The following is a 27792-nucleotide window of genomic DNA, read 5'->3' as shown; positions in this document are numbered from 1 at the left end:
ACTTGAAACTCTCTTTTATAGATTTCCCATCCCACTTAATAATATATTATTATGGTTTTGGCAGTCACACTGCCACCCTTTTGCATAATTTCGTTCTGACATTATGATGCAAATTTTATCCCAGCCCCAAAACAGCAGTTTAGTTGTAGCCAGAAAAGCTTTGAAACTGCTATTCAGCCAATTTACCCCCAAGTTGTCTTTCAGAAGCAAAAGTGTTGTATGGCTTCATTTAAGAAAAGCCACAACACTGCAAAACCTTAAAATTCTTTTTTTTTAATGATTCTTTTATTGAGCATTGTCTCTTTTGTTTTCTTAAATATACAAAAGAGCAACAATATTGAAATTTTAGAAACCCTGCAACTGAGAGCATTGTTTACAGTTCAAAAATTGATGCAGAGAGACAAAAGGTAAGACAAAAAGAGCTAATGGACTGGATGAGGTGAACAGAGATTCAATCCAGACAAGACAGCTGTGCTGTTGGTAGGTGATTCATTTACTTGGATGAGTGGTGCTCAACCCATTCTGTAAGGAGTTGCACCCATCCCTAAAGAATAAAGATTGCCAGGTGAGTTGCTTATTGATCCGACATTGTCATTAGAGGCTCAAGCAGTCTCTGTGACTGAAAATGTCTTTTAATAACCCAACTGTGACAATACTTGTATAGAGATAGCTGGCCACAATTACATGTGCCCTGCTAACCTATGTCCATTGTCATTGGTCCAAAGTAGGTCTACATTCTTGCATTCCTTTCCACCCCTCATTACACCTTTTTGCAGTCATTGTATCCATTTACTTTTTACTCTGTCCATAACAAATATATAAGAACTTTGCAGAGCACCTGTGGAAATCTGCTGGCCCTATATTATATTGGAAGCTATTCTATATCTTAAGATATAGAAAATGTGTTTGATTGCAGACTTTCTGATTTTTCACTGTCTACGCTCAAAACTTTTTCTGTTGTTTATTTGCCTTGAATTATTGTGTTTCCAAAATAAATGCAGTGTTATTACTGAGGCCCTCTGACAGGGTAACACTAACGTAAAATGACTTGCTTGCATATTATTACTTTTCACTGGACAATTCTTGCCTTGGTATATGACACAGACAGTGACAGGGACATGATGATTGTTTATGCTGAATTTTTTAAAAAATCTCCAGGCTCACAGCTTCCCCACAATTTATTTTCCTCCCTTGCCTATATTTGCTCTTATTTAATAATCTTATTCATGCTGTTTATCATGATGAATCTGAATTTTGAGGAAAAAAGTAGGAAAAGTTTTTCTATACAGTGGTACCTCAGGTTAAGTACTTAATTCGTTCTGGAGGTCCGTACATAACCTGAAACTGTTCTTAACCTGAAGCACCACTTTAGCTAATGGGGCCTCCTGCTGCTGCTGCGCCACCGGAGCCTGATTTCTGTTCTTAACCTGAAGCACTATTTCTGGGTTAGCAGAGTGTGTAACCTGAAGCATATGTAACCTGAAGCGTATGTAACCCGAGGTACCACTGTATTTAAAGCAAGGGTACTCCCTTTGTAGGCCAGAACAAGAGGCTGTGTTTTTATGAACAGGCTATCACATTACAGTACAACATAGATAAAATGAAAGTAACCACAAGAACAAGCTGAAGGATGCAGTTTTAGTTCCAACCTATAACGACTTGAGATAGTATTTAACTATGGTGACCAACCGCTACAAAAGGTTAATGTAACTTAATGTGGTGGGAATTTAAGCAATTCCCCCCCTGATATTTTATGTTTTATCACTGATAGATTTCAAATGTAAGAGTCACCAGTGCTGTAAGTGACACATACCCATTTGCCAGCTGGAAAATCCCAAGAACAGCAGGAAAAATATTCCAAGGAGCTCAGCACATTTGGGCTGATTCTTGGAGTATGAGTAGAGGAATACTTGCTTGGAGGCACAACAAAACACAGGTAAGAATTAGACTTACTCTGTCAAAATGACGGTGGTGAAGAAATTGTAATTGTATTGTAAGGTGCCTCCGGGTTCCAGCTTGTCCCATGTGGTGATAGAGTTGGCTCAGTCAGTAGAGCATGAGCCTCTTGATTTCAGCATCATGGGTTCCAGCCCCATGTTGGGCCAAACCTCATTGTCCCTTCCAACTCTATGGTTCTTTGATATGAGGGAAAGTAATTCAGATTACTAAATTCCAGATACTAAAATTTAAAGTTGCATGATTGCTTTAGTTGTCCAGATGGGGCCTATGTAATGTATAAAATGCTGCCATTCCCTCTCTTGTGAAGCAGATGAAAAGTGGCCCCATTTTTATAACTAGTAAGTCATATGATATTCCATGCAATTGTTTTCAGGTTATGCACAGGTAAGTGCTATACTGACCTTCTCCTGGTGGAACATCTTCCCACAAGGAAGATGGATGCCGGAAAACCAAAGCGGAAGCTTTTGGCTATTGAAACTTGTTGCTCAGAAAGAAGATGCAAGATGGAAGCCTTGTTGAAATCCCAGAGGGAATGACTGGAGGGAGACGAAAGGCAGCAGCAGGACTGCCTTCATTGGCATGGTTGGGAGGGGTCAACTGCTCTTTGGCTCCCCCCTTCCATGGACCACAGAGAGAATCAGCAGCAAGGCCTCCAACACCGGCATCAGAGGAAGAAGCAAGGCAGCAAGACTGTGGTTACCAGATTTTTTTCAAGGAATCCGGGGACACTTTTTTGAGGGGGGGGGGATTTCATGCTTTATTTTAGGGAAAGGGTTGTTCAGAGTTCTTGACCTTTTTTTAGGGGGGGACTCCAAAGTTGTCAGTCGTGCACCTTGACACAAGGCAGGCGGAGAAGCCCATCTACAACACACAAACACCAAACAAAGAGGTTGGTGGGTGGGGCGGGGGAGAGATTGAGTTAAAGGCACTCGCTGGTCTTGGGAAAACATACATTAAAACACACATGCTTCCCATAACCGGGAGACTGCTGGAGGGTGAGTGCACTCTCTATGGAGATTTAACTGGCGTGGTGGTGTCTCGTTACCAGAGGTGGACAAACAGCAGACTCGCACACAGCCCTCCTCACAAGAGAGGCTGCTGGTGCCGGAGGAGGCGCGGAGGGAGGGAGGGAGGCTCCGTCTCCCGAGAATGTTTCAAACCCCACGCCCCAGTGGTGGACTGGCTGGCTAGAACTTTGACATGGCTGGGACCTCCGGTGCTGCTTGCTGCCATGGTGTCCACCATGTTGCCTCCCCGGAAGTCGCCAGGTATGAATCTGGGGACATTAAAATCCGGGGACATTCTGGGGACAAATTTTGTCCGTGGGACAGAATGGTGAATCCGAGGACTGTCCCCGGGAACCAGGGACATCTGGTAACCCTAAACAAGACCCCCACTCCGCTGACCTTCCTGGGACAAACTGCCATTTGCATCCTTCTTTGCGTTGGTAGTAGAAGGAGAAAGCACAGATCAAAATTTTATGTGACGTTTGCTTTGTAAGCCGTCTTGAGGACTTTTAAAATCTAAAGGCCAGGCAAAAATACCCCTTACATCCCCAAATGCCTCCATAATCTCATTAGCCAATTCGTCTTGGGCAAGAGTTGCGGCAGATTTGGGGTTTTGTCTCATAACTTCAACAGCTTTCTACATCCAGGGAATATTTCAAAGGATAACCCACAGGCAGTAACCCTATGTCCAATCTGAATGGTTAAGCCTACCCCCCCCCCACAGCCCCTCCCATTTCAACAGATGAAACTAAAGGAATGCTTTTATTCTCAGCTTCCAGCTGGCATTTCCATGGAAACAGAGAACTTGATTATCCATTCACTCAGATGAGTTAAAAAATGAATAGCATTCCTATCATAGTAGTAAACGGATGTACATCTTTGGAAAACTGAAGCAAAAAGAGATTCAAGCCTATTTCTCTTTTTTTGTAGACTTTCACAGAGCACACACCTAATGTAAGAGCTGTATTCAAGTCCTTGACACCAGTTTGGTTAAAAACGAAGGATGTGGTCATTTTATATATTTTTTAAATGTCTTTTTATTGAAGATATTGTCTTTGTGTGCACATCACAATATAGCAATTGATGAGGTGCTAAAGCTCTGGGGGCTAGAATCTCCACTGCCTTATGCCAGCAGCAGGTAGAGTTTGTAACCAGGGACAGCAAAGTTTGTCTTTGATAATTACAAGTTGTCTGATGTAGTCCTGATGATACTGTCCAATACCAGGCTACTTGTTTCAGCTATTGGAATTTGCTGCTCTTGTTAAGTGTGATGGGCACAGGTTGTTTATTACTAGATATTATTCCAATAATAATAATATATAATTTATATCCCACCCATCTGACTGGGTTTCTCCTGTAACTATTCTCCTGTTGAGGTTTTGTATTTTCATTGCTTTCTCAGAGGAGCAAAGACAAACCTCTTGTCACCTTCTAAAGAAAATAATTATATGGTTTTGATATCTTTTTGTTGTGGCTGTTATAGTAGAAAGAGTTAAACCTCAATGGCTTCAGATGATGTCATCAAGAAGGGACAGCTTTGTTTGGAGGTAGGTTGGTTGCAGTAATGCTCTTGAACAAATTAGATCTGTCTCAGCTCTCCTATGTTGTATCCATGCACTGTGTACACATGTACGTTTATGCTGCACCGTCTATACGTGAGCACCTTCAGTTTTATGCATCTGAAGTCTATCTCATTGCTTCCTGTTCGCATTAGTGGGTGCTTCTTGCACTGTGTGTTTTCCTTGCTGCTCAGTACTTCCTGACTCTCTGAGTTCACATGAAGCCTGCTTATCTATCTGTGCACACTTTTAATTTTTAAATTGTTTGTGGCCCTGCTTTGTTTTGGCAATTTGCAGATCTGAGTAACTGAAAATTGGTCACATCTCTTTAAACTAAATAATCATTGCCAGGAAGATGTCTCTCTCCCTCCCATTCAAGCATACTCTATGCCTGTGTGGCTCTTAATGCAGCTGTTTTGTGCTAAAACAATTCTGCAAAAAATAAATAAATCTGTTTATATTTTTTCACAGCATTGTTTCCGTTGGACAGATGGAATAAAATGGGAGTATAGTGTGTGGTGATAGCACCCCAAAAATGTCAACACACCCACACAATAACAGTATTTAAGAGCATCCACACGTGGCTAATGTAATTTTACATTGGATATACTTCCTTGCTGGATTATCCCTGGATCAGGAAAATCCATATTTAATGGAGGGAAAGTGCAGGCTGCCAGGTAGGTGAGGATGATACTATGTGGGTGACACAAAGAGAGGCATAAGCAGCTTCAAATCCATATTGAACTCCCTTGTCAATGAGCCCTTAATAATATTGCAGTGATGAGAATTTTGTGCCCCTAAACAGTCAGCTACCACTCTGTTGTCAACTGGAACTCCTCCATCTTGAGGCAGCCAGCTCCAGCTAATTTAGGGCATCTTAAATGTAGCAATCAGCAGCTTGCTTCAGCTAGAGAGCAATGAGCCAATGTAGCTGCTGCGGAGAACACTGGAAGCAGAAGCCTGCAGGGCACTTTATGGTTCAGTTCAGCTTTAAGCTCTTGGGAAAGAGATTAGCCTGAGGAAACTCTCGGCTATGTTTTGAAGAGCAGAAATGACTCTCTGGGGGGTACACTGCAAGGAGAGAGGAGGGAGGAATCTATGAAAGTGCTTTGTTTTTTCTGACATTTGTTGACAAACATTTTGCTGCACTGACACCTTTAAATAGGGGTGTCTGAATCATCTTTCACAAGCCTTCCTTAAGCAGCTGCTTTCCTGAAGTCTGTAACAGAGCTAAAATTAGCAAAGAGAGCTGTTTTAGGCCTCGTTCAGTCCAGTCACAGGGGTTCTTGATCAAAACATTCCACAACTTATCAATGCAAATAACTGTTTATGGTTTGAGCTCCTCTTCACTCTCCTTCCAACCTCTATCGCCCTGCCCCCTAAATTAATAACTTCCCATACATCTCCACACCTCTCAAAAGCTCTTCTTTGGTATTTTCATATCAGTGACAGCCATTTCAACCAAATGTTCCAATTCCATCTTGTTTTCTCCTACAGTGGCTTCAAGTTACAAGAAATGAGATTCCAGCTAAACTTCAGGAAGAATTGTCAGACAGTAAGAGCTGTTCGACAGACTCCCACAAGAGGTGTGGATTCTCTTTCCTTGGAGATTTTTAAGCAAAGGTTGAATGGCTATCTGCCATGTATGATCTAGCTGAGATTCCTGTATTGCAGGGAGTTGGACTAGACTAGACAATCCATGGGGTCCCTTCCAGCCCTACAATTCTGTGATTCTATGGTTTGTAGACAATCCTCATCCTACCAGTCTACTTGTTCCCTAGCTTTAATCCTGATCTCAAAGCTGCCATACCCAGTATGGACACCCCCACATCTCTTACATCTTCAGACAGACACAACCTACCCCTGAGCAGTGCCTCATGATTTGCTAGATTAAAATTTGAAAAAAAAAGAAGAAGCCAGGGAACAATCTCATGCTTTGCATTAAAAAATAATGCTCTGAAATAAGGGGAAATATTTTAAAATATATTCCTAAAAGTAATGAGCAGGCACAACTAGCCTAATTTGGAGAATAAGCCTCAGGAAAAAGAGTTATTTGAAAGATTCAGGATGAAGCTAGTTTTTTGTGAAGGATTCCAAACATGAATATGTGTGTCTTTGTGAGTGTGCTGAGGAGAGAAGGTTTGCAGAGGAGAGACAGAGGAGACTTTGTGCGTGGTGTTGGCTCTGACACAGCTCAGCCTGTTCACGCTCTCTGTTTTTCATTTCTGCCTTCACAGGAACATGCAGTGGCTCCTCATCCCCACCATCCTTATAATCACTTATGCTCAACAGGTAAGTTTTCTAGAAAAAAATCCTCGCCAGAACAAAGACTGAAACTTTTGTTTTGCTTCTTAAGCAAGTGAAATTAACTTAAGGGAATAAATTGTTTGTGCATAATATTGTGTTGTTCCTACTTGTGGGTGATTCTTTTTTCTTTCTACATAATTTGCAATTCTAACACAAGCCACTTGATTAGGTTATTATGAAATTATGCTTTTATAAAATTGTTAAAGCGTTTTTTTTGGAGTCTCTAGAAATTTTTATAAATTATTTTCTGTTTAAAGCAAGCATATCCCCCCTGTTTAGGTCCCTGTTGTCTTTCATGGTACAGTCTGCTTGAGTTACAAATAAATTTGCTTTTAGAAAACTGCTTTAATTTTATTAACTAAATCTAGTCATTTTTCATCGACCAATACAAATGACCCAAATTACATGGAAATGGGATTTCTAGAGTACACAAGCAGTTTCTTCCCAGTCCCCATTTCTGTATCTAGTTATTTTCCATAGTTTTATCTTTCTTCCTAGCCATAAAGTCTTTTAGGACTGATATCTCCTTTCCACCTAGTTAAAAAAATAACATCGCAAGGTTACTATTGATTCCTATCACAAGTATTTTGTTCAATAGTACATTTACTGCAAGAGATTGCTACACAATTTTCAGTTCTGCACTCCACTGTTTTTACTTGGTGGGAAATGGTTAATCGGTCCTAAAAGGCTTTATGGATAGAAAGAAAGATAAAACTGTGGAAATCAACTTGATACTGAAAAAGGGGATTTTTTTTAAAAAAACTTGCCTTGTATTTTGATATACTCTGTTTTATAATGTTGATTATCATTCTGATGTTTTGCATTAATTGCTTTTATGTTTATGTTAGCTGCTTTGGGATTCTCTTGGGAAGGAAAGGCAGGTTATAAGTAATCAGTGAAATGAGGATAGCAGAACTGTTCAATATTAGCTATACACTTTTTCCAGGATGGTTAACAGATAATTTTAGAGTAGAGCAGAACTAGTTTTTCTAAAGATTACAGAAGTTTGCACTTTGGGGAGTAGAGTGGGGAAAACTAATATTTCTGTGTATGGAGCATGGTCCCCTGAAAGATTCCTGCAGCTTGTTTTGTAGGAGTGCCAATCTGCTGAATATGCATGTACGCATGTGCTGTTTTTAAAAGAAATCCTTTGCTGGCAGGCCTTAATTTTCTTTCCTTTCACTGGATATTATTGAGGCTCTTCCAGCTATGTTCCCACTGCCCAGTTCTCAAATATTTGACTTGTGTGCTGTATGCACTGCCATTGGACGCAAGAATTTACAGATGCTCCCTTGCGCCTCCAGAATAGCATATCCCGAGTAAGTTGCTCAAGCTCCTGAGTAACGTAAAGTACACGAACGTAAAGTCATCGGTTAGTGGCACGGTGCTGCACCTGTGAACATTTGCACAGGAAAGGAAAGAAAGGTTATGAACACCATTTCCAGCCTCCTCTCCCCAATGCTAAGAGGAAGCTCAGGGCCCCTGGGCTGGATTAGAATAAGGTTACCAGATTTTTTTTCAATGAATCCGGGGATACTTTTCAACTTCCTACTAAACAGATGGATTTTGTGAGGGAACTGATTTGTAAATCCGGGGACTGTCCCCGGGAAACGGGGACATTTGGTAACCTTAGATTAGGACCACAGTGGGGACACACAAAGAAAGGGTGAAAGCCCTCTACCTTCATGCCAGGGTCCTGATGCAAATCAGGGCCTTCCAATGCTTGTTGTTCACTTTTAAGATGTGATCTACAATTGCTAACTGTGTGAACAGTTTCAGGTTTAGTTGGTCCTAAACTACACCTGGCAATTGAAGCAGGAAGCTGGCTAAACACCGTTAGCCAAGCCCCACATCGAAAGCTGTTGTTGTAAGGATACTAAGATTGCATCATAGCCCTGAGGATATTTATAGTTGTATAGTTTCTGTGTCACTGTACCATCTGGGTACAGTGCCATTTACTTGGCTCAATGGAGATGTGTGTGTGCATGTGTCTGTAGATACCTATGACTTTTGCCTAGCTAGAATGTAGACTGCTGTACAAAGGGAGGCAGTCATACCTGACCAGACTGAATACATGCTCGACAAATGCATTATAGAATTTTCTTTTAAAATGTTTAGGGGTACTCTCATTTTGACTCAAGAAAATCACCATTTTATAGTTCAGATTGGGAAAAATAAATACAGTAAATGGCCAAAAATACAAAGATTCACAAAATGTTTAAGGGTCCCCCCAGAAAAAAGCACTGCATTATAGGACAGTGTTAAACAAGATTTTCTTTACAAGGGAAAATATTTTGTTGTTGTATTGTACATAATTGTAGCTTGCCACAATCTCTTGCGCAAAGGGGAAATAAATATGAATAACAGCAGTGTGTTTGTGTGTATACACACACACATTTGCAATTTTTGTTGGACGTTTTCCAGCTCTCAGGTAAGTCCACCTATATGAAAGCTTTCTTGCAGGGTGCAAACCAACAGGCAGAAGCAAGGAAAGCCTGGAGAAAAATCTGCAGAGGTTCATCAACGCAGAGAGCTATGCCACTGGCCCTGCAGATGCCCAGTGGTACCAACCTGCAGTCCCGGGGTGAGCCTGGTGAAGGATGGCTGCGGATGCTGCAAGATGTGTGCCAAGCAATCAGGGGAAACATGTAACGAAGCTGAGGTCTGTGACCCCCACAAGGGGCTATACTGCGACTACTCTGCAGATAAGCCTAGGTATGAAAATGGAGTATGTGCATGTAAGTCCCTCGTTTTTTTCTATTTTCTATCACGTGTATAGTATGGGAATAGAGAATAAAATGTAACACCATGACTTCCATTGCGTTCTTCAGTTTCACATCCATTTTCTTTCAAAGGAGATGTGACCCTAAATGATAATTAAAAAATGTATTTTCTTGATGTCAATGGGCCTTAAATTTTTAATAAATCTATTATTGCTGGTGTTTAACAATTTGGAAATTATATCTCTAAATTGGACTCTGCTAACCGTTAGGAACTCAGGCACCCACAGAGAGCTTTGGAAAGGAATCTTGTGGCGTTGCCCTTTTATAGAAGATTTTTGGGAAACAGCAAATAAAATAATGGTTGTAGCAACTGTGATATTATATCCTGCTGTCATAGTCAATTGTTATACAGTACTACAGTAGGTGCAAAATCTTAAGCAGTCTGAATTGTGGATTTTTAATAGTCACTAAATTTATATATGCAAAATAAATATATTTGAATACTCCAAAGGACCCATAAAAGCTAAACTCTACTGTTATTAACAAATGTCGCCTAGGAAATCTTACTTGCCATTTGTCTAGGACAGACCTCTTGCAGGGATCCACATAGGTTTACTTGGTTTTTTTCCTTCACTATTCCCAGATATGATAGCAGTAGGTTGTGAGCTCAATGGGGTGCACTATGTCAATGGCCACGACTTCCAGCCCACTCCTCTTTACAAATGTCTGTGTGTGAATGGTGCAATTGGATGTACACCTGTCTTCATCTCAAAGCCAGCACCTAATGAATGTGCAGCACCAAAGAGCAGAAAGAAATCTGGACAATCCAAATGTGTTTCAGGACAGCAGGAGCAGCAGTCAACCAGTTACAGATTAATGTCAGGTAGGCAAGGCTAGACTGATATCTTCTTCATGATAGATTTATTTTTTTAAAGAGGTGTTTCCTTATTATTTGAGGCAGATAAAGTTATTTGCATTTCCCTTTTTTAAATAGGTAACAGAAACTTCTGGTACTTGTATGGCAGCTTTATAATTGAATTTATAATAGTTAGATTGGGGTAAAGTAGGTGCTTGTCTCTTCTTGTAGGTCACTGTTAGGTTCCGGGGAGGATTGGGAAACCTTTGTGTCAAGAGCCTCAGAGGTCATCTTTTGGGGGCTCTATGCCAGAGCCACAACTTTAGTGCTGCCACTCCTTTTTCTCTCTTTATGCCCCTTTGTCTCTCTCCCCTCTCCACCCCATAAGCTGCCAGAAAGAATGGGAACAACTTGCTTTGGGAGGACTGTCCCCCCCCCTCCTTCCATGACTCCATTTGTTTGAGCTTTCTCCATTCTTCCCTCTATCACCCCAACCGCATAAAGTTACACCGAGGGCCACATGCAGGACCCAGAATGGATGGCCTTCCAGATTTTTCAGCTACATTATCAATATAGTCAGAAGTACAGCAGCCAACCTAGGGGTCCAAAACAATATGACTCCTGTAACATAGAAAAGCTTTTCAGAACACATCAACACGCATTGGATGTAGAACATGCCCTGTAATGTTGCTTGCAAGATATTAGGGCAAGACTAGCCAGCAACTCGAGAAAAGTTGAAAAAGGCAGATTAGACAAAACAAACAGTTGCAATCTTACTTCTATGAAAATGCTGAGAACCTCCAAAACAATCCAAGCAGCTTATGATTTATACACTATTAATGCATGGCTTGCATGCTCTTACAATTAATTTTGAAAACTAAGGGTTTTTTCCTTCCGTATCTTGCCGAACAAGCTTAATTTTAATATTTTACTATCTTTCCTTCTTTCTGCATGCACTGCCCTAGTTAACAAATCCCTGTTGTAAAAGCAATGAAATTATTTTATGTACAACAAATATATATATATAAACCCACAGCTTTGTAACCTTGCTTTATTTATTTCAGATCTGTGCCAGGCTTTTAAATTTGCTTCCTGCGCTGTGATTTTTAAGCTGCTGCTGCTTACTTCCCAGGTACCCTCATATATCTGCTCTGTCCTCTTGAACTGTGCACATTTCAAATCTGGTCAGTCATCCTGTAGAACTCCCATCATCAGGATTTGCTATGTAGAGATTGTAAAAAGCAGGTTTAAGATCTATAGCTATTAATGCTCCGACTCTTTGGAATGTGGGGATAAAAGCCCTCAACCCCAATCCTCTTAAAGAAAACTAATTTGATACAGAACTTTCAGCATATGTATGTTGATAAAGCCTGGCCTAGGCGCCCCATATCCACTTTAACACAGGTATTACACATAGCCAGCCTATTTTGTAAGAACTCTTTCAGGAAAATGTCTTGCTTTCTAGGGCAGACTTGAGAGTCATTGCATTAAGAAACAAACAAGCAGCATTACCAGGATATAAAATCAAATCTTTGGAGACTGAGGTGCTAAATTCCTATAAAAGTTAATTGAACTTGTGGCAGCTATTTCTTAAAATCTAAACCCAATTTCTGTAATTTAAGCAAGTAAAATCCAAAAGGTGATCCTGGTAACCTGGCATGCTTACTTCTCATGTTCCATTCTATTTTTGGGTTGCCTTAGCAGAACTGATCTGAATTAAATGGCTTAAAAATATTTGGCTCAAGATGTAATATAATTCTGTCTTCTAGCTTTCAGAAGTGTGCCGCTTGTTTTAAAGAAGAAATGCCTGGTTCAAGCAACTCCTTGGACACCTTGTTCCCGAACCTGTGGCATGGGAATATCTGACAGAGTGACCAATGAAAACAGTAAATGTGAAATAAGGAAGGAAAAGAGACTGTGCTACATTCAACCATGCCAAGCAAAATTTCCAAAGAGCATAAAGGTAAAGCACATTTCAGAACACAATTTCCTCTTTAGGCTGAAAGTATTAACTGCTAGATGTATGATTTTTTAAATAACCATGGGGCTGGTGGGGAGAGAAGTTATGGTCTTGCTGTTCAATTGTGGATTTGAAAATTAGGGAGACAGGAATAACAGATCATTTCATAGAAACTTGTGGAATGTTTTCTACATTGCTCATATGGCACATAACTACCAATAGAGAATTATTGGGCCCTTCTTTACACTACTGGTGTTCAAAGGAGATTCTTTCATCTACCCTATTCATTTAAAGCAGAATAATTATACCACTTAAAATATTAATTGCTTTCCTCCAATGAATCCTGGGAACTGTGGTATATTCAGGGTACTGGGAGTGGTTAATAGACTCACTATTCCCCACAGCGCTACAATTCCAAGAGTGATTTAACAGTCAATCTTTTCCCAGCAAACACTGTGAATTGCAGCTATTGAGGGGGACTAGAGGTCCCTAGGAGCTCTTAGAACCCTGAACAAACTACAGAACCCAGGATTTCTTTGGGGGAAAGCCATGGCTATTTAAAGTGGAATCATGCTGCTTTAAATATATACTGTAGTGCAGTGTATAATCCATGTCTATTAGCACTGGTGCTTACTGACTGCTTCCCCCAGTTGTCACATTTATATTAGCCCAAATCAGGTGTCCAGAAAGTCAGGTGGTAAAGTGCTGGGATGACTCTCACAGGTCACTGATTAAATTTCCCACTTAGTTAGTGGTCTTGAAGGTGCCAGGATAGCGAACCTGCAGGAGTTAACTGTGTAGAACTAAGTTATCAGCACTGCACAAAAAAACCAAGCAATGCTAAACTTATATTTTAAATTTGCATGCACTGTAAGTGGCTAAAAACATGGCCTCAACACTGCTGCTTCAATATGCATGTAATAAACTTCACTTTGAACATAATAGCAAGATTTTACTTTTATTTATATTTCAAGATACCTAAAGGAAAAACATGCCAACCTACATTCCAGCTTGCCAAGGCAGAGAAACTAGTATTTTCTGGATGCACAAGTACACAAAGATATAGACCAACCTTTTGTGGAATCTGCCTGGACAAGAGATGTTGCATACCCAACAAATCTGTAATGATTACAGTGCAGTTTGACTGTCCAAAGGAAGGCTCCTTTAAGTGGAAGTTGATGTGGATTACATCTTGTGTTTGTCAGAAGACATGCAATGATCCAGGAAACATATTTTCTGAACTCAAACTCTTGTAAGTGGCAATGTAAGTGGCAACCCAGGAAAGAAAATGGTCAAATGTTCCCATGAAAAGTTGCTCATGCATCACCACTGACAGGTAGCTGTGTTTGAAATTATAGGTTTTAAATGAATTCACACAGCAATCCTTTCATCCAAGACAGAGCTTGCCCCTAATGTGTTTTATTTTGAAAAGCAGAAAGTGTGGCTATTTAAATTCATATTTAAATACTGTAGCTACAAAGCATTTTCTTAAATATTTTAAAATGCAATACTTAGATAATTTATGTGGAAGGGGTATACCAATCCCATAGAAAAATAGGTTTTCATGCATAAAAATCGAATCAAATTAGTTACCTATACACAACTGATTCATATGGATGTTTGCCCAAAGATGCACGTACACAAGCTGCACCCCAACATCCAAGTGCTCAGTCCCTGATCATCTCTTCCCTGTTCAATGCAGGTATGATTAGGGATTGAATGAGTGGGCAGTGCATGGGCATTGTGTGCACACCCCTTCACTTTTCTCTAAATTTGCGCATAAGCAATATTTCAAAGCTGTAAAGTGAACAGTATCAGACTGCGTGTAAAAATAAGAATTCGAAACCCATAAAATCATTTATCCAAATAGTTTGCATGCATGTGCATAGTGTTAACTTGTGATTAAGAACTCCTCAGTGGAGTTTACATCTGAATAGAAACATATAGGATTGTACTGCACCTTTGTGAAAATGTGGTGGGGTGCAATTTGTCACCCAAACCAGCTAGTGATGGGTACATAAACTTCAACACATGCATCTCCTCAGATAGATCAGGGTGACTGAGGGAGTCAACACAAAACAAGGATTTGGGCATTTATTTATGATTATTTATGAGATCTATAAAGCATGATTGTATGTATCAAATTACATATTTCTTGATGATCGATAGCATAGTGAAACACCTTTATGTTTACTGGAACCAAATCATAGTTTTCTAGACAGGCAATTTTATATGGAACAGTCTTTGATATTGATCTCCCAGGTTAGTATTTTCCTTTTCTCTTTCCACAAAAACAAAACAAAGCAGCCAAGCAATTTAGCAGCATTTCTGTACGCCTCTTAAAAATATTGTATCAGAGCCTGCAAATCAGTAAGAATGTAAATGCTCACCTTGTGAACTGGAGGATAGAACCTTCTTGTATGCCGTTTCACGGATAACTGCGTTATTTAAAGTTAACGTGCTTGCATGGAAAATCTCTATAACATAATTTTTTCTACAACATAAGGTTCAGAAGTATGTACTGAGTTTACAGTAGTAGATATATCGGGTCTTGTATTGCTGTTTAGAGCTAGTAATGTTATGTTGTTAAACTGCAGTTGGTGCTCTAGACTAGTTGATGTATAACAGTTTGGGGATTGTAGTAGACAAGGATTCACAAGGACGAGATCAAATTTTATGAAATTATACATTTTATTATGTAAATATCTTGTAAATAAAATTCATTTATGACAAAATCCGATATGGTCAAATTATATTAAAAGTGTTTGTTTTCATAATCTACATATAAAAATATCTTCAAAATAGTGCTTAAGTTAAAATTACATCAAGAGAGGTAGACCATAAGAAGGTATTATAATTCCTTCTGCTTTTTTGAGATACGTAATCCAACATCTGTGCAATATGACAAATATGTGAAACTGTCACTTAAACTGAACACTTCCACTACCTTTTGACAATGAAATTTACTAACCCCAGCCAAAGTAAGTTTGTCCCAGGTTATTTTTAACTGGATTGCATGAGAATAATTTGCTGATCTAAACTTTGACACACACCCCCCGCTCCTGTAACAAGTGCTACATTGCTATCTTCAGTCTTGGTGGATCTATAGCAGGTCCACAGTTAGCAGCATCTAGCTGATTATAGTCTTCTATTAAATCAGACAAAGATGAAAGCGCTTCAGGGAAATAGGACTGATCCATCCCATCAATATGTAGGTAATGGTGAAGGTGAGCCTGCAAGAATAGATGTTACATTAGTCACATGATTTACAGGAACATTGAACAAAATGAATTCAAGTCTTCTTCCAATCCCATGTGCAAAACTGGTTATAACTTTAATGTAAAGATCTGTTGTGATAATTTTTGGATTAAGGGTTAACAACAACAATAGCAAGAATATCACGCACAATCTATCCAGCATGTGTGTACTGTAGTTGGGTATGTGAGGGATCTGACTTCCTACTTTCGCTCTCTTTTCCTCCATTTCATGTCCATGTGCATTTGCACCACAGTCACCCAACCATTTATTTAACTCCAAACTGTATTATAACCCCTTGTAAGTCCAAGTGAAGCATGTGGAGAGGCTACCATTAGTGCAGTATATTTCCACATACCACTTGTAATATAAGTACAACTGAACTACTTATAATGACAATATTCCTTCTCATTATGTGGCATACCTTTTTCTTGTACAGCCTTGTGAATCTCTCCTTGAGCTCTACAAAAGTAGATTTCACACAAGTGTTATTTGCTAGCGCCAACAATGAGTGGGAATGACCCACAGGTGGTACTGAACAGAGGCCAGTTTTCCATCCTTCTTGATTCCAGGAGACAAACTGAAGTGAAGGTTTCAACCTGCAATATGAAATTAGGAGACTGACATGAAGGCAACAGTAAAATAAACTACACAAAACATGAACCCTAAATGCACATTTGACTCCACCCCCCAAGTGGCACTTTCATGGGCTTTCAGCTACTGCTGTGCAACCGATCTGGCTGAATCCTAAACATAATCGGACTAATTTCTACCAAATCCAGATTGGCTAAAGGCAGCTACAAATCACTACAGAGTGGGTTGGGTTGATCTGAATCCATCTGAACTAAAAACAGGCTCTAAAAAACCAGTGTTGCAATTAAATACAGGTAACCCCCCATTTACGCAGTGGCTACGTTCCGAGGCACCGCGTGCATCATTGAAATAGCATATATTTGAAACCACTGAAAAAGCCTGTAAACACCCTGTTCTGCCCATGCCCTGTCCCTTTCTGTGACGTTTTTGGATCATGATGTACACATGCAGTTGCGCACATATTGAAGGTGCATAAATGGGGTGTGCGCGCCTATACAGAGGTGTGAGGGAGCTAGACTTTGCTCATTAAGACCTCAAACTTCCAATCCAGGATTAGAATCTCATCCAATGTATTTTGTTTTCTGTCTGTCTTTATAAACAGGCTGTCGTGGGATTGTGTCAGTAGGTCTTGTGACACAAATCTATCATAGCAAAAGCTTTGAGCAGTCACCCTGCCCTGCTACTTCATAGAAACTAGTGCCAGACCGGCAGTGAGCCGAATTACTATACTGAAATGCAGCTGAACAGGCCAAAGAGCATGAGAATTGGCAGGACTGGCACTCAACTGACTGTACAGTCTTCCATACACAAACACGAACATCTCTCTATGTGTGAGCGTATTTAGAAAAAGCAAACATTAAAAGGTTGCTAGCACAAAATCCCCCTCATTTATTTACCTGTCCAATGTGTAGCAAGGAGGGGCTGCTATGCCTCCAAATTTCATGTAACTATGTCACAAAACACAAAATGCTGTGGTTGTTTGGTTTTCCAAATACACATGAATGGGAGTACCAAATATTTGAATTTCCAGATCCAGTCAAAATGGGTCAGACTCCAGACTGGTTTCTGCCACATCAGGGTAAGTTGGATTACCATATCCAGCCCCAAGTTAATTAAATGCTCAGTTAAATAGTATGTGATAGTGTTAATACCTATTTTCAGGCAAATATGTTATGCTACCTTAGCATTTAACAGCATTTATTTGAAAAATTATATACATATGTACATAAATATATGTGACTAATTTTTCAGTCTCTGTAGGTTATTGAGAATATAGTCTTTCCCCTCTCCCTCTGGATGCAGCTGTGCCTGCAGGAGTGGATCAACATAACCTTAATAAGCTTACTGGAATTTGATCCTACAAACAAACACCAACTGTGAAGATTTGCTGTATGAGCAGTTAGCAGTTTCTCTTCTAATGTATGATGTGTGCAAACCTTTCAATGTTTCTACGAAGGTCTGAAATCTGCACATTTCCTCTGACTAACAGGGCACAGGCAAGGTACAAACTGTGCTTTGGGTCAGCTCGTAACAGTTGGTGATCTTTGCTAAAAGCATCTGAAAACATTTGGTCCAACCTAAGAGAAAAAAAAGAGTATCTGAGAATATGCAGCTGAGAAAACTTAGCAAATGTCAACACAATCGTAATTTGTCAGCAGACTAATTCTAGGTATGCATCAAATAAAAATAGAACACTATTTCAATTGAAAAGTATGTTGAAGATTTAAAAATAACAAGAGTACAAGATTCCTGTTACTTTATCAGGTGTTACTAAACACATTCCATTTTATCTTCATGTAGTGAGCAACTATCACTCACATGTCAAACAAGGTTACCCACCTTCGAGAGGGCACATTAACATCAGCCAACGTATACAGAGGTGTCAAGCTGGAAACAAGATAATGAAGTCGAGGAAAGGGAACCAAATTCATGCTGATTTCATTAAGATCCATATTAAGAGATCCTTCAAACCTAGCAGAGCTGTATACAGATAATGCAAGAGTTATAGAAAAAAAGTTTGGACACATATATTGCAGCATACAAAATCACACTTGTAAGCTTACACTGCGAAATGTGTTGCAATCATTTCATTGTAAAATTTTCACTAATTTTCCAGCCTCAAGTAGGGCAAAATCCCTTAGCAATATAGAAAGAAACAACACCCTAGGGGCTACAAGAGTATTGCTTGCTGTGTTCAGCTGCTGCTACAAGAGCTTTTCCTCTTTGTACTAGTGAAGCAGGGCTATTCATCTCTGCTGTGCTTCCCTCCCACATCATACTGTAACAGTTGCACTACAAGCTTCTATTCAATTATGGGATGGAAAAGGAACGTCTCTTAGTATGGTACAATAATGGGTGCAGGTAGACTAGACGTGAGAGAAGCTGGGTCTGCCAAACAGAAGAAATGAAAGGGGAGCATAGACATTTTACCACACAAGCTAAAGGTGACATCCATTGATTTCAGTTTTAGCAACCACTTCTTATCTAATTAAAATTTTCAGAAGCTCACCTTGTCAAGTTCAACAGTAAGTTGGCCACAATATTGTTCATAGCATCAAATGGTTTCTCCCGAGAACACTTTATTCCACCTGCACTTGAAGTTACTAAGCTGGCTGGCTTTATGGTTGATCCTAACTTTCCACAGTTGGTCATCTGATTAATTTTGCTAACAATGTCAAATAAAGACTGGAAAAAGCATAGGTGAAAAAGCTGGTAAATTTTTTTGAACGCAAAGCTATCCAACTTACAGCAGACTCCTAGGCATAACTACTCAGAAAGTCTGCAGGATTCAACAGAGCTTACTTCAAGGTAAGGGAAAGCTTTAATATTTTACTCAGTTGTTTCAGGTAAATTTTAAAATGAAGACTAAACAAAGAATAACTACATTGCACTTAAAACTGTAATCTAGAAAGGCTTTAATACATTAATATGGTATTATAAATTCTTACTTCATTTTCAATTGGCAATACACAGTCTGCATGGTCACTGAGTTCTTTCATAGCCAATACACTGTTATAAGGAGATGTAATGACATCATCCTCCCGGGAAGGATAAACAGAAGTAACAAATCTATATACTTCTGGAAATTCATCCTCAAGAAGCTTTAGTACAAATGTACCAAGACCAGATCCTGTCCCTAGAAGCAAGAATTCAGATAGTTAGAACAACAAGAGTACATGAAAAAGTCTTGTGTGGTATTCAACTTCCTTTGGATTTTCTTAACAAGTGAGAAAGGTTTTTATTTTTATTTTAAAGTTTACCAATTGAAAGTTCAGATTTGGAGATGCAAAGATTGTCTTCTACTGGAAAAATTATGAGCGCTTAAGGTAGCAATTCACCAATATCATTTCTTTTGATAATGAGATTGCAGTATGGACTGCAATCTCAAATGGTATCCTTGAGACTTTCTAATCACGACTAGCTGATTATTTTAAGCAAAAACATTCAACATCATAAGAACTATCCAATTTACAGTATTTTACTGAGCAAAAACATTTATGTTATGTTCTGTGCTTGTGATAGAAATATACTTATTGCAGAAGTACATTTTTTTTGTCAGATTACAATGAAAACATCATTATATTGCTCATTTAGAAACTGTCAATGTATTCTGTACATTACAATGTTGTCCTCAAAAGAATCTTCTAGCATAGGGTACTATTATTCACAGATCATAGATTTCAAGGATAATCACTTGCCTAAGGTCACCTAACGAGTTTATGACCCAAGTAAGATTTGCAACTGGGAGTCTGGCTGCACAAGAACCATGCTCTTCTCATGTAAATTACAAAGATGCTGACAAAAGAGTTTTGGTGCATAACATGTCATTATGCAGCAAAGCTTTTAAGATGCATTATATAAATATTTTCTGATAAGGAGGTCCACAATTCAATCACCAGATTTCTATTGGTTATAGCTTTGATTCAGGAAACGTCTACTTGCATGCCCCAAGCTCACTGCACAACACAGCAAACACAAGAGGTCTAAGGGAACTCTTGTTTGTGCTGGGTTGGAGACAGACAAATCCTCCTCCAAGTATTCTAGTATGCCCAGAGGATAGGGGAGAGGTGATGGTCCCATCTTTGATCATGTGCTGGGTCTGGAGCACTAGAGGCGGTCCTTAAGGTCATGAACTCTTAAGCTTTTGTTTCACCTATTACCATACTTACCCCCTCCCATGGAATGAATGACAAAAAAGCACTGCAGACAGTCACAATGCTCTGCAGTCTTTCTTAGCTTTTCAACAATATCTTCTCGGTATTGACATCCATACACTTTGTGACCCACAGCCCTGTAAAGAGGAAACATTTAATATGCTACCATTCTAATTCAACTCTGAGAATTCTAGTTTATTTAAAATGTTTTAAATTCTTCAAGTATTTTTATGCCTATACAGAGTTCTCCCCACTGAGTTTTTTAGTCTTAACAGAGCAACAATGTAGAAAGGTTTACAACTTTAAAATGAAATGAAATGAAACTGAGGAGAATTTGAAAGCAGCTTTAATTATGCTGGAAATAGCAGGCTGAGCCCCATTAAAGTCAACCAGGGGAAAGGCCTTCTGGCATGTACAGGGCTGACTCAGCAGCTGTGTGTCCATGGACACTCTTTGCCTCCCTAAATAAAAAGATAATGGATTCATGTTAAAAGAGCCGGGGGATGGGACGGGACAGGGGGAGATCAGTGAAACAGCATGAAACAAAATAATATATTACCAAAAACAAAAAGATCAAGAAAATAAAAGGTATAACCAAACCATACAGTGTTCAGTGTGACCAGGATAGAATTCTAAAGAACTGTCTTGTCATTTTTCTCTTGGCCTTCTGGCGTCTGGTTAAGACATTTTTATTCTAAGTGGAATTTGACCCATCAAGCTGAGGTTTAGTGGACTAATCCTTGTCTTAACTTGTTTTTAATCTGATGTATATCTTTTTTAGTATTTTTACTATTAGATGTATTATTATAGAATTAATTTATCTGTTCACACTTTTCCCCCTAATGACTGAAGGACTTATTAGAAGTTTTTAGTATTTCTTTGTGATCATCAAGTCATCAAGTTTGATCTTCTGTTCAGAATCTCCCTTTTCAAAAGCATTTTTTTATAAGGTTTAGATTTCTTTGACTTAAATTTCCATCTGTTTCCCTTCTTCTCTTTAGTCAGCTGTTCATATCTGTAATTAGATTACCATTTGACCTGAATGAACAACACTAGGAGTAGAAGAATATGATACATCTGTTCATGGAAATTCACAAAATTGTTTTTTTAAAAAAAGAATAGCTATGTAGATATGACATACTGGCAGAATAGTTGTTAGTTATGTTTTCAGGTTTTCCTAAAGGTAACAATTAAATATTAAATAAAATATTAACATGGCCATTTATTCAAGAGACTGCAGGAAGTAAAAAGACAGAAATGTAGGAGTTCTGCTTTCAATTTCCATCTAATCTGTGTAAGAAATTTTTGTATGAAGATTTGAGAGGAAAAAATTCTATCCTCACCAGTTGTTCCCTGAGCCAGAAACATCTGTTATCAGCTGCTTGCTATCAAAGACATCTCTCAATGGCCCCTGCAGAATTTCATTCACTACACCCTCTTCCATGTCAATCAGGAGAGCCTTAGGGAGCAGAACAAAAAGAATTTGGACTGAGAACGTCTGTCTTTAAAAACATTACGCAAAATAAATGAAAAAGATAAAGATAAAAATGCTTTCTTTAATTTCAGTACACCCTTGGAATAAAAAAGCAGACTTCAGAAGAATATCTCTAATTTATTTGCCTCAGGGTGAAATTTAATAAAGGATAATTTTGGCAACCCTGATTTAGCACAACTCAAGAATTAAAGTGCACATATGCAACACATAAGGAAACATGCTTTTGCTAAAAAATAAACAAATTAGAATGATTGCTATTATGTCTCAGCTAATTTCCTTTTCAGAATGAAATAAATAATAAGAAAAGATTAAAAGTTATGTACCAATCTTTTCTCCCCTGTATCAAATGCTCTTGGGGCATATTCCAAAAAACAGGTAGCAGAATAAAACATCTTAAAATCACAACCAACAATAAAAGTAACTACTAGATAGACCCTACTATAATTAGCACAACCAAAATGGCAACTTAAATACCCATGTTTTTAACTTGATGCTAAGCGGCAAGGGGATGACATTCTGCAACCTGAGCGCACTACAGCAGAAACCGAGACACTATTGTATTATTGGGGTTCCGTTCCTGACTCCTGTGTGCATCCACAGAGCTCGTAAGCCCGCCCTGCCTTCTTCAAAAGAACATGTGTCAATTGGACACGTGCAAAATGGTCACCACCGTTATTTTCAATTTAAACACATTGAAGCCAGCAGTAATTTACCACTAGCTAAATGTACGTAACATAAATAGGCACTGCTAACGGTACTTTGATGTTTACCGTGTTTGGAGAAGCAGCAATTGTGCCGTTAGCTATCTGATAAAGAGAAAATTATTAAATCTAGCTTACAAACTTGCTCATTCCGATGAGTTTTTACTTATTTTTCTAACCGGGCTCTTTAAGTGTGGAAATGACAGTTGGATTGAAGGGGGGAAACTGTGCATCTGCAGTTCAGAAGGTTTGTGTGTCTCATAGCTGGACCAGTGTCAGTCACTAAGGAACCTGCAACATTCCTATATTCCTTGTGCTTGCAATTTGTTTCTTTTACTTGGTTTCTCATTTGTTAAAATATATGTTTCAATCAAAGATGTTTCCCCCTTACGCGTGCTTTTAAGGAATAGATTTTTCCTCTGCAGTTAGCGCTATCATCATCTGTCCTAGAAAAAACAGAAGCAACATTAATAAAAATCATGGAAGAGGACTACACCTAAGCTATCAGAGTATTACAATTTTCCCCTTTCACTGAAATTAAATTAAACTGAAAAGCAGAATAACAAGAACTAATATAAAGACTGTACACTTTATGAATTTCATTGCTCTTGCTCATTTTATGGAAGCCTGCCATGCAGAAGTCAATTGGGCTTTTCCTAGCCTAGGGATGGAAAAAACATCACCTGCTTAATTTCTGCAGTTGTGTAGACAAAGGAGAACTAAATAAAACCTGGCACGCCTACCAATTGTAAGCAGTTATATATTTTATATCTTGGTTAGAGCAAACTGCAAAAAACTAGGGGTTAACAGTTTCATGAAGGCAAAAAGCAGATTCAGGTTAAGTATAAAGCACTTTTCCTATAGTGAAGCATGACAAACAATGGTATTAAAAGGCACATTAGTAACTCAAACTGGAGACTGAAGGGCTCAGGATGTGAGGACAACACTGACCTCAAACTTATTGAGGCAAGTTGATACTGCAAAATGTGAATTACTCCAACACAGTGAACACCAAGCAGCAAAGCCCATTCAGTACAGGTCAGACACAAGTAACTGATTGTAATGTATGCTGACATGACTGGACACAAGATCCTACCCACTGATACCCACGGTATCTACAAAACCCAACGGGAAGGAGAGAAATAAAAATAATAAGTGGGGCATAAACTGAGCAAGAAATCCATAAAGTAAATGCTGGATCCCTGCAATTTTATTTTTGTGAGGCAGCACAAGATGCTAACTAACTTGCCTGCAGTAGTGCAAGGTATGATGAAGCAACATTTCTCTATGGATCCCAAATATTGTGTTGTTATTTATTTTAAGGGCATCTTTAATCATTTAAGACTGTTCATAAAAAGAAAACTTACCTGGTATTCACATTTCTAAAGAAACTGCTTAATGCTTCATCGTAAATTCCTTTCTAAAAAAGAATCATCCAGTAAGTAAAACTTAAAGTGTGACACTTGTGCTAAAACTGAAAGTATGCATTCTTAAAACTATTTAACTCTTCTGAGATTATACATGCTCCTAACATAAAGCCTCATGTATGCCACTAAAGTGCAAGTAGCGCTCAAAAACATGGAATCCACAAATTATTTCATATCTATAGTGGAAGAGTATGACTCTATATAGAGAGAACATCACAGTACTGTAAAGCAATAATTTTGGATTTTCTTCAGGATGAATTCATGCTTTAATGCACATCTGGACTTAAAGGCTCTCAATATTTATTAGTAAAATTTGGAGTGAGGTTGTCCAGCCTGCCCTGGCAACCCCTCAGGCATCTGGTTGGCCCCTGTGAAAACAGGACTCTGGATAAGGTGGGCCACTGGTCTGATCCAGTAGGCTCTTATATTCTGCAAGCAGAGCAAGTGGCTGGGATCAACTCATCCTAGACTCTTTTCCTCTGCAAGAAAATGACAGCTTTTTCATCAGTAGTCTGGTGACCCAGGCAGGTGACCCATTTGAATGATCACGCTCGCCCTTCTTAGCCAATAACAGCCAACGAAGAGTTGACTAGTGGGGTCCAGGAAGTGGTTGGGTTCCTTGTAACAGTGGCCTTGAAATGGTGGCTATGCATCTCTAGAGTCTTTTGGATGAAACAGATTTTAAACACCCATTTCAATCGGGTTTCAGGCCCAATGGAAATTGCCTTGGTCATCCTGATGGATGATCAGTTCTTGGAGAGAGAGGGGAGAACATGCCCCTATTGATTTTCCTGGACCTATAGATGGCTCCTTATTTAATGTTCTGACTAGTTAGCCATCCTTTCTTCCAGGATGCTGCATTCCACTAAGCATGCTCAGTCCTCACTGGACCTTTTTGTTGTTGTTCCCTTCAGCTTTTTAATAAAGTGTTCTCTGTCCTGCTACAAACCTTGAGGTTCTCTTGTGCACATCCCTGATCTATATTAATGGTGCTACTTTGGCCACACAAGCGTTAAAAGAATGGTCTCCTGTGTGGAGATCTTGTGTTCCACATTCCAGCCATTCCCTTCGTCCTTCCAATGCCCATTAATCTTCCCACGTTTCCCCGAACAGCATTCCCTGGTATATTTAGTCCCTCGCCTAGAGCAGGCGAACGATGACACGGGAATGCCAGAACAAAGGAAACGGCAGCTATTTCTAAAAACGACTTGAGTAAGAATAGGATTTGCTCTTTTAAACAAGCAGCCATTTTAACTCGTCCACTGCGGAGCTCAGGGACAAGTATTAGCTGAGTGCGTTAAAAATCGCGCCAGCGCACGCGCCAGGGCCACGCCCACAAATTCCAAAGCGCGGCGGTTTAACGGACACACCTTTCAGCGGCTCCCTCAGAGGGAGCAGTCAAGCAGGCATGCGCGTAAAACGTACCGAACCGTTTGCATTTTACTGAGCATGCGCGAACTGACTGGCGTTTTAATTCTCCTCTCAGTCGTCAGACGGTTACCTTGTTCACGGCGGCGTGTTCCCGCAGTGCCAGATCCCAGAAGCGGCATCCTATCTGGTTGCCACACTGACCCACTGTGAGGTGAAAAAGCAAACTGAGGTCAAGCTGCCGAACAGAGCAGAGTGGTGTGAAAAGGGGCCAGAGGGGGGGGGGAGGGAGAAGGGGGCGGGAGAGAGCACGCGCGCGCTCACCCTGAACCACCACGGACTGCGTCATGTCTTCCGTTGGCGCGGATCTGGTTTCTAAGGCCGGCGAGAGGTGTAGCCCCGCCCACTACGGACGTGAGTGTGAGGAAAGTTCCCCGCGTTGTGTCGCAGAGGGGAGTTCCGGCCGCACGTTCCGCTGTCGAGACGCGCCGCGAACGGTGCTTTCCTGCCCTCCGGTTCCCTCACTATTAACAGTTATCCGTTTGTAGACCGCGGGCCACGCCCACTTTGGCTCGCTTTGTTCCGACCTCACGGTCGTACTCGATGCAAAGGAGGGCGAGGCTCATGTCAGAGCGGGGATTTCAGCGCCTCGGTCCCGCTAGTCTCTGTCGCCCCCTGCAGGACAACTTATTTCCATGCGGCTGCTAAAAGGTCCGGGAGTCCCATCGCTCTCCCTTCTTATCTGGCCACCATCTGGAAATGACCGTCTGGAAGAGAGTAGAAAACGCGAAGGGAACGGATCTAGCCGTTAAGCATGTCGCGTATGAATACAAAAGAGTAACATTTAATTAAAAAAAAAAGTTGGAATCAAAACGCATGTTTTGATCCTGTGCATGCATTGCAAAATAATCTGTTCAAAATGCACGGTTCTGTTCGAACAGCGCATCCCTTCCATTTCATAATATTAAAACCAAATTATAAAACGCTGAAAAGGCAGACATTAGGTGACCCTTCTCCTACGCTCCCACCTGGACCATGCGCTATACTTGGTGGGCTCCTCCTTGGTATGTTGTAAAAGACAAGCTTGGGGACTAAATAGGGAACTGCAGCAAATTGCTTCATTGTTTGACCCAATCGTGCAAAGGCACACAAATTCTCAGTCACAAGGGTCTGGTAGGTTATCACACTCCTGTGACAGGAGTGCATTGTTCTATAAAGATCATAGTCTTGCACTGAGAAGTGAGCTGTAATAATACAGCCACAATAACTTAGAGCGCTCTAATCAAGAAACATTTTAGCAAAAAGTATCTAAAATAGTCAATACAGTTTCGTAATGCCTGTGAAAATAATAAAAGCTAGTCTTTTAATTCAAAATAGAATATGAAGTTTACAAAAGATTTTGCTTCGTGATTTTGTAGGTATATTACCTTCAAGTACTAGAACAGACAATCACCTGTTCCATTTTTTCTTTCTACTTGTTTTCAGACCTGCGGATAGGAAGTATATTGCTGACCTTCACCCTTACCCCAGTGCAGAGGGTGAAATGAAGCAGAAGCAAAGCTTGATTGCATACACAAGTTGATTGGAAGAGACAGCCTTGACCTTTCATCATATTCCCCTAAATAATCCCCCCGAAGAAATGCATTAACTCTGTTCTACCTGTATACAGGCTCTGTATCTTGTACAGAAGCACGAGAATGGATGTTGCTATGTTTTCCTCCATAACAGTCAAGAGTCTCTAAACTTCAAATAAAAGGGTGAAGCTTCTTTGCTCTGCATGACCTGTCCATCTGTTCAGACTAGAGATTGTTTTGGAGAAGATTCCATTAGGTGTACTCCTACCTAACCCCTGGGAAGCTCATTCTTAGTTCAGATTACCTGCTGGTGGACCAAACAGGATAAATAATATGTTGCACTAGGGAAGATGGTTGGTAAATGAATAAAGTAGGGCAAATGGTTGCACTGTCCTGAGGTACCAGTCATCTTTATAAGGTACTAGTTTCTAGAGATTTAATAACTTAAGATCTCCATATTTGATGCAAAATGTATTGCTGCTAATGCTTTATAAGGAAATAATTATATATATATATATACATTATATATATATAATGTATATATAGCAGATATATAATTTAAAGCTTTATTTCTTTATTCTTTCTCATTTTCCTCCTGTTTACATTTCCATAGAGATTATTCTGCTAAGGTCAATCAACTGCCATTGTTTTTGCTTTCATTATACTGTACAGAAATAAAGGCACAAGCATTTGAGGCATGCAGTTCTTTTATTTGAAACAAGAATTACATTTGGGATTTAAAACATTTGAAATAATTTTTAAATGAACATTCATTCAGTGTGCTGGGTACAGCTTGTTTTAAGGTAGACTAGGCTGAAAAATTTGAATTTTTCAAGTGGAAAATGATTGTTCC

At 39.6% G+C, this 27792-nt stretch overlaps 2 protein-coding genes and 1 long non-coding RNA gene across 9 annotated transcripts; 2 read left to right on the top strand and 1 right to left on the bottom strand.

Annotated features, from left to right (window-relative positions):
- The first annotated feature begins 292 nt into the window (after positions 1-292).
- CCN6 (cellular communication network factor 6) lies at positions 293-14067 on the top strand. Its single transcript, XM_081905753.1, has 8 exons — positions 293-407; positions 4450-4513; positions 6023-6111; positions 6763-6817; positions 9285-9570; positions 10199-10438; positions 12181-12374; positions 13346-14067. Exons 2-8 carry the CDS (start codon positions 4469-4471, stop codon positions 13625-13627), a joined length of 1191 nt encoding a protein of 396 aa, XP_081761879.1. The 5' UTR covers positions 293-407; positions 4450-4468; the 3' UTR covers positions 13628-14067.
- A 384-nt stretch (positions 14068-14451) lies between these two features.
- Positions 14452-25856, bottom strand: TUBE1 (tubulin epsilon 1). 7 transcript variants are annotated; one of them, XM_081905737.1, is made up of 12 exons: positions 25690-25856; positions 25499-25572; positions 23938-23990; positions 22962-23016; positions 21718-21833; positions 20390-20511; positions 19169-19356; positions 18730-18905; positions 18060-18200; positions 17657-17797; positions 16051-16225; positions 14452-15604 (listed from the first exon to the last, which is right to left on the bottom strand). In XM_081905737.1, exons 1-12 carry the CDS (start codon positions 25712-25714, stop codon positions 15446-15448), a joined length of 1425 nt encoding a protein of 474 aa, XP_081761863.1. In that variant the 5' UTR covers positions 25715-25856; the 3' UTR covers positions 14452-15445. The 7 variants fall into 7 exon arrangements, with proteins under 7 accessions (XP_081761863.1, XP_081761864.1, XP_081761869.1 ...); XM_081905738.1 differs by lacking the exons at positions 25499-25572; positions 25690-25856 and adding an exon at positions 25368-25463; XM_081905743.1 differs by lacking the exons at positions 25499-25572; positions 25690-25856 and adding an exon at positions 25368-25385 and having other exon boundaries at positions 22962-23011.
- Positions 25453-27141, top strand: LOC309366865. Its single transcript, XR_014166896.1, has 2 exons — positions 25453-25579; positions 26851-27141. It is a non-coding gene; the product is annotated as an uncharacterized lncRNA (long non-coding RNA).
- Positions 27142-27792: the final 651 nt, after the last annotated feature.

This window comes from Podarcis melisellensis, assembly GCF_964234715.1.
Source record: "Podarcis melisellensis genome assembly, chromosome: 3".
Classification (NCBI taxonomy): domain Eukaryota; kingdom Metazoa; phylum Chordata; class Lepidosauria; order Squamata; family Lacertidae; genus Podarcis; species Podarcis melisellensis.
This window is presented reverse-complemented; position numbering and strand designations above follow the sequence as displayed.

Excerpts from the sequence above, each read along its gene's own strand:
- TUBE1 (XM_081905737.1), bottom strand. The coding sequence starts at position 25,714 with ATGACGCAGTCCGTGGTGGTTCAGG. Across the intron at positions 20,512-21,717 it reads TCTGGCTCAGGGAACAACTG|GGCTGTGGGTCACAAAGTGT; the intron begins GTGAGGATAGAA and ends TCCTCTTTACAG. Across the intron at positions 15,605-16,050 it reads CAAGGCTGTACAAGAAAAAG|GCTCACCTTCACCATTACCT; the intron begins GTATGCCACATA and ends CTATTCTTGCAG.
- CCN6 (XM_081905753.1), top strand. The coding sequence starts at position 4,469 with ATGGCTTCAGATGATGTCATCAAGAAGGGACAGCTTTGTTTGGAG. Across the intron at positions 4,514-6,022 it reads AGGGACAGCTTTGTTTGGAG|TGGCTTCAAGTTACAAGAAA; the intron begins GTAGGTTGGTTG and ends TTTCTCCTACAG. Across the intron at positions 9,571-10,198 it reads TGAAAATGGAGTATGTGCAT|ATATGATAGCAGTAGGTTGT; the intron begins GTAAGTCCCTCG and ends CACTATTCCCAG.